Here is a 6,889-nt window from a genome sequence, read left to right as displayed (position 1 = left end):
AGATCTTGTTTGCCATGTTCTATTCAGTACTTGTAGGAGAAGAACCCGACTCCGGTATCTCTTAAAAAGAAGAGAGAAAGTAAAACCAAGTCAAGATGATATGGATCGCCCCTTCTTGTACCAAAGATCTTACCATTTTCAAAGGAACTAGGGCTACATTGCTTTTCAATTTCCATTTAAGAGTTTATATTGGTTTTCATGTCCTTTTTTAGACCTCGAAACATGAAATGGATAAATTCCTTCTCTTAGGAACACATACAAGAAAAAGGATAATGGTAGCCCTCCCATAAACTAATTTATGAATTTCATAGTAATAGAAATCCATGTCCTACCAAGACAAAATTTCAAACTTGCTATCGCAAAGATTGACCTACGTATAAAGATTGATTCATTTGGATCGATTTGATGACCCAACTTTGTTGCATTGCCATAATCCATATTCTATATTCGAAGTGGGTTGACCTTTGTGCTTCTCACATGGTATAATCCTCTTCCTGTTGAGCTCTTGTTTTCCTCGGCCCATTGAGAAAATGTAGGACTACTGTCGACAATTCATTATGAAGAGAAAGAACTCACGGAGCTGAAATTGCTAACTAATAGAATAGTGCTTCTAACTAATACTAATATATAGATATATAGAAATAGATATCTAGAAACAGAAATAGACTAATGCATAGATAATTAAAATTAAAAAACTATCTTTTATGTATAATGTGTTCCCTGTTCTATTGCTACTGAGGGTCTTATGCAATCGATTGGATCATGTAGATATCCCTTCAACACAACATAGGTCATTAAAAGGATCTTGGACGACTCACCAAAACACAAAAGCCAATTAGGAAATGGGTTCCTATTTGAAAAGTGCCTAATTGCATGGATAAGCTCGCATTAACCCATCAATTTTGGATCCATTTCGGAAATTTTCTTGGGAAGTTTTAGAAAAAAATTGGAATAGAATAATATCGATTCATACATAGTAAAAAGTTCTGTATTGATGCAAATGTTGTACCAACATGATAGGGATAGAAGAGGAAAAGTTGAAATGAAATAAATAAGAATAAAGTCAAAAAAAGGTCAAAGATAGAAGAGCCCATATTCAAAATGAAGAAATAGAAACTCGAAAAGGATCCTTTAAATTCTCAAAGAATATGGGGGGCAAGGGGACTGATACCGTGAAAGATTTCTTGTTATTAGAAGACATGGTTTGATCTACATACGTTTGACAAAATAACAATTTTATCCTTTAATCATAAATCAAAAGTGTTCAATTAAAATATAAAAATGTGACTCAAGTGGTCTTAGTCTTTGGGATGGAGTGAAAGAAATGCGGGGATCCCTTTGAAAGAGTTGAACTAGAGCTATATTAGGTGAAAATCTTATGTTCGATTCTGTAAAGGGACAGTAAAAACGACTTATCTGTCCACTTTTGTGCTAGCTAATGTAATTTTGTTTTCAGGTCAATTAATATACTGGAGTAGTATACTGTACAGATTCTAGCGCAACATCCGGTTCAACCTTTTGTCGATCAACTAATTAACTTTATATGACAGAAGTTTCATCCCCATAAAACTTATATGATTCGGTTATCTAGTTTATAGTTTTGTTAACTATACTATAAAACTATGCATTAAGACTGGCTTGCAGTACCTCAGTGCACACTGTATATACAGGCCCACCCACCTACCCTGTCTCCCTTTGTAGAGCCTTCCAAGCTAGTCGTCAGTCGTCACTTCACTTCGCTGGTCACTCTCGCTCCATCCGTAGATGCGCTCTGCGTCTTCTTCCCTCTGGAACACACTCCCACACAGACACAGAGCTTGAGCTCGAAGGCCATGGAGAAACGAAGACGCAGGCACTTGCTGCTTGCTGCTGCAGCCGTGGTGCTGGTGGCAGTGGCAGCAATACCGCTGCCGTCCGCGGAGGCGAAGCTGTCCCCAGACTACTACCGGTCGACGTGCCCGGACGTCGAGGCGATCGTGCGGGCAGTGGTGGCGAAGAAGGTCAATGAGACCTTCGTCACGGTCCCGGCCACGCTCAGGCTCTTCTTCCACGACTGCTTCGTCGAGGTGAGCAACATCCATCAGTGTCTGCACCTGCCTGCCTGCGCGTTCGGGCAATCTGAGGCTCTTTTGGCCGAGACCAAGAATCCGTTTAGAAATTAGAACACGGAGGGGATTGTTTTAACCGATTCCTGTGAAGATCTTGTGTTTTCAACACCTCGCTTTATATTTTACAATCTGAGTCGCTGGTGACTGAAAATTTCTTGATTTGCAATGTCGTAGAGGTTCAGTTCGACAAGGCTTTTCAGCTGCATTCAGATCAACTTGCAGATTGCGTCAAGGACCTCTTAGATCAGACTGAATTTGGTAGTGTTAGTGCTAGAAGAAGGACTGACGCGGCAGTAGATGTAGATTATTGGTACGAATGACAGCTCGATTATTGGCTTCTAATCACGCACTCGTCGGCTGTGCCATGTGACTGCACGACCTTTTCTGTCAACTAGTCTGAATTCTATCAGATAATCAGGTCAGATGTGTCGGACGCCCGTCCCTGCTGGCAAATCAGCCACCCACCCATTTGTCATCTTCCGACGAGGCGAATACGGAATTTTTATGCTGTCCACGTCATCGTTTCGTTCCACACTCTGAATGTCCAATGGTGAATACGCTTTTCCAGTTTGCGCGGGGCTGAAACAGAACGAAACTGACATGTTTGTGGTGAAAAATCGACTGGCAGGGCTGTGATGCGTCGGTCATGATCGCGTCCCGCGACAACGACGCCGAGAAGGACGCGCCCGACAACGTGTCCCTCGCCGGCGACGGCTTCGACACCGTGGTGCGCGCCAAGGCCGAGGTCGAGAAGAAGTGCCCCGGCGTGGTCTCCTGCGCCGACATCCTCGCCATCGCCGCCAGGGACGTCGTCGCCATGGTAATTGATTCAGACAAGCTCTCACTTCTTACTGAGCCATGGCAATTCGGTTTCTGATCGATACTGTGTGCTTGTGCAATGGCATTTCAGTCGTCCGGCCCCCACTGGACCGTCCAGCTTGGGCGGCTTGACGGGCTCGTCTCCAAGGCCGGCAACGTCGCGGGCAAGTTGCCGGGACCCAACATGCGCGTCAAGGACCTCGCCGCCATGTTCGCCAAGCACAACCTCACGACGCTGGACATGGTCGCGCTCTCGGGCGCGCACACCGTCGGGTTCGCGCACTGCACCCGCTTCACGGACCGCCTCTACCGCCACGGCGGCGGCGGCAATGGCGCGTCGGTGGACCCGTCGTACAACCCTGCGTACGCGCGGCAGCTCATGGGCGCCTGCCCGCCGGACGTCGGCGCGGACATCGCCGTCGATATGGACCCGATCACACCGACCGCCTTCGATAACGCCTACTACGCCAACCTCGCCGGCGGCCTGGGCCTGTTCGCCTCCGACCAGGCGCTGTACAGCGACGGCGCGTCGCGGCCGGCGGTGAGGGGCTTCGCTGGGAACCAGACGCGCTTCTTCGAGGCGTTCAAGGACGCCATGGTGAAGCTGGGCAGTGTTGGGGTGAAGACCACCGGCAGGCACGGGGAGATCAGAAGAGACTGCACCGCATTCAACGAGTAGATCGAGGATGCTGCAAACTTGTGCAAAGATTATTTTTCATATTTTGACCCATTTCTTTTGCAAAAAAAAAAACACACTGCCGCATACGTAAGGTCGTAAGCAAACTTGCCCACGTTCACGTGACAGCACACAACGCTACCCTTAGGAATGTGTACAAGAGATTGGGGCAGCAAATATTATGCAAACTCAAATGCACGCTTGGTCGCGCGTTCGCGCGCTCGTGCAACTGCGTGATCCGATTCTCACGTGCCGAAAAAAGAGACGTTACGCGAGAGAGAGACGAAAAAAATAGAAAATAAAATAGCCGTTACGCCGAAATAAAACAAAAATGAGCGAGTGAGCCCAAATTAGGACCTGTTTGAATGATGTGGTTTTTGAAAACTATAGTATCACAAAGTTGTTGTTCTATAAGCTACAGAGACATAAAACTGTAGTTTAGAAAAAAGAGCTCATGAATAAAGTTTTTAATTAGAACTCCAGAAAAACTATAGGTTTGACAAAACTATGGTTACAGAGGCTACAAGATTTATTACATCCTAATATCCTATAATTTTTAAAAATAAAATTAGCGTATTAAATAATAATATTTGTTTAGTATTTTAAAAATACTATATCCAAACAGGCCTTAATCTTCCATTGCTTGAAGGATATAACACGGTCCAATCTTCTCGAGTTAGGCTACAGTTTCTCCTCCACGTCGCCGACAACTTTTCAACCCTTCCGTTCAATTCATCCCATCTGCCTCTTCCGTTGCTCCCACACACAAAGCCCTTAAACCCTAAGCTCACGGGTGGCGAGCGGGGGGAGACCATGAGATGGACCTCGACAGCGTGGCGAAGGTGTTTGTGAACCACTACTACACAACGTTCAATACAAATCGAGTGGCGTTGGTAGGCTATACGGGGGGGGGGGTGCTCCAATGCTCACCTTCGAGGGCGACAAGTACATAGGAGCCACTGCCATAATCGGCAAGCTCACCTCCCTCCTGTTCGTCATGTGCAAGCAACAGGTCACCACCGTTGTCTGTTAGCTATCCACCCCTACCAGCGGCATGCTTGTCTTCGTCTCCGGCGCCCTGTAGGTTGGCGAGGGAGAGCACCTCCTCAAGTTCTCCCAGGTTATCCTCCTTTGCGCTCTTTTTTTAGAACACTTGGAACCTTATTTTTCGCACAACACTATTATCATAGAACACTTGGAACCCTTTTTTTTTGCTTTTTCCAAACGAGTGTGATGTAACTATTTAAAGGAAGATAGAAAGGGTATGTTTATAATTTTTTTATAGCACATAACCCACGATAATTTTTCCACAGGTCGCAATTAGCCTTTTCATGGTGATATGTTGTTGAGTCCTTTGTATGTGGTGTGGCGTTTCTAAGTCCTCTGTATCTAGTGCATGCCATATTTCTTCACCACTCTAACTATATAAAAGGTCTTGTGATTGCCATATTCTGAGTCTGGTGGCTGACACTTATGGTAGGTATACATGTGGTTGATATTTCTTCACCACTCTAACTATATAAATGTGATACTTTGGGGTAAATTTTGAATGCTTAAATAGCTTTGTTTTAGGACAAAGGGGTAATAGATGCAAGAGTTTCTACGTGCTAGCAAATAAGCATCAAAATAAGTTGATCAAGATTCAAATAATTTCAAGCTAGATATTATAAGATAAAGTATGATTTTAGGGGGGGGGGATCTTCAACTAGTTCATAATTTTTACAGCTGAAACAAGATTCCTATGATTCTTCTAAGGTTAAATCAGAAGATTTTAGGATTTTTAATTGCATTTTTTTCATGTAAAAATGTTAGGATGTTCTTTTAAATAGGATAGTTTTTAAAACAATTTAGTTGATTAACCTTCCTAAACATTCAATTTGGTTCGATTTATCTCTCTTGTGGCTTATGTAAAGCCACCTACGACTGCTGATATGGTACTACAGTAGCAAAAACTAGACCAAAGTGAAAACAACCAATTTTAAAAGTTGATGAAAAAACCCAAATTTTCGAACATTTTTTGTGATGAGGGAGAAAATAGGACCTTAAAAGTTAATGGGTCAGAACGACTCTCTCTCTCTCTCTCCAAGAATTTAGGGCCTTAGCAACCAGATTAGGGCCTTGTTTAGTTCACCTAAAACCAAAAACTTTTTAAGATTCTCTATCATATCGAATTTTGTGACATATACATGGATCATTAAAAATAGATGAAAATAAAAACTAATTGCACACCTGTAAATCACGAGATGAATCTTTTAAGCATAGTTACTCTATAATTGGACAATATTTGTCAAATAAAAACAAAAGTGCTACAGTGTCAAAAAAAAAAAGATCTAAACAAGGCCTGGAATTCCATGACTTTTTATCGTGGCGGCCCAAACTCGATAGGAATACTTTCGTGTTAACCCGATAGGAATACAAGATCCAAAATCTCTGTTTCTTGGCGCCAACCCAAAAATTTTTTGGCGCCAATGGTTACAAAAATTCGCCTGTATAGAGGCACCGGACAAGCAATAGACCCCCAATGCCCCAAATCCCTAATCCAAAGCATCCCCGTTCCTCTAGCATCTGGAGGAATGGGGGAAATGCCCGAGGGAACCGGTGCCTCTGGCGCCAAGAGGGCAAAGACGTCGCCGGCGCTGCCGCAAGCCTCCCTCGGCCCCGACCTCCTACGTGAGATCCTCCTCCGGCTCCCCGACATGGCGTCGCTTGCCAGCGCCGCTCTCACCTGCAAGCTCTGGCACCGTGTGGCCTCCGACCCCACCGTCTTCCGTCGCTTCGATGCCCTCCGCCGCCCCCCACTCGTCGGGTTCCTCCTAACCAACTGCGGTGATATGCTCTTCCCCCGCCGTTCCCCCAACATGCTCTTCGTGTGGGGCACCCGTAACCCCAATCTGGCCGCGGCGGCCGCAGACGGGGATTTCCTCTTCGAGGAGCTCCCTGCTGTCGATTCGGACGTCGAGGAGGAAGGGTACGCCTGGGATGAGTGGCGCCTTCGCGGCTGTGACGGTGGTCTCCAACTCCTCTCCCGTGGCTGGAACGGGCTCAATCTCGCCGTCTACGACCCCATCGCGCGGACCACCGTCTTCCTCCAGGTTTTTGATGTGTTCCCCTATTCGACGCACGTGGTCCGTTATGCCATTGTTGTCGACGAGTCCGACGGCTCGTTCCTGATCATCGGGATAGACTATCACGCAGCCATCTTCTCCTCCCGCACTGGCATATGGACTAGATTGGAGTCCCGCGAGCTGGCTAGTTTTTGGCTTTTTGCCCGTTCTACAGCGACGGC

The 6,889-nt window shown here is 45.7% G+C and overlaps 1 protein-coding gene across 1 annotated transcript; it reads left to right on the top strand.

Annotated features, from left to right (window-relative positions):
* On the top strand, positions 1,687–3,780 carry LOC8054787 (peroxidase 55). The gene is made up of 3 exons (XM_002462590.2): positions 1,687–2,066; positions 2,737–2,928; positions 3,019–3,780. The coding sequence occupies exons 1-3, from the start codon at positions 1,833–1,835 to the stop codon at positions 3,604–3,606; spliced, it is 1,014 nt and encodes a 337-aa protein (XP_002462635.1). The 5' UTR covers positions 1,687–1,832; the 3' UTR covers positions 3,607–3,780.

This window comes from Sorghum bicolor, chromosome 2, assembly GCF_000003195.3.
Source record: "Sorghum bicolor cultivar BTx623 chromosome 2, Sorghum_bicolor_NCBIv3, whole genome shotgun sequence".
Classification (NCBI taxonomy): Eukaryota; Viridiplantae; Streptophyta; class Magnoliopsida; order Poales; family Poaceae; genus Sorghum; species Sorghum bicolor.
This window is presented reverse-complemented; position numbering and strand designations above follow the sequence as displayed.

Coding starts and splice junctions, on each gene's coding strand:
- LOC8054787 (XM_002462590.2), top strand. CDS start 1,833: ATGGAGAAACGAAGACGCAGGCACTTGCTGCTTGCTGCTGCAGCCGTG. Junction 2,067..2,736: donor TCCACGACTGCTTCGTCGAG/GTGAGCAACATC, acceptor ATCGACTGGCAG/GGCTGTGATGCGTCGGTCAT. Junction 2,929..3,018: donor CCAGGGACGTCGTCGCCATG/GTAATTGATTCA, acceptor ATGGCATTTCAG/TCGTCCGGCCCCCACTGGAC.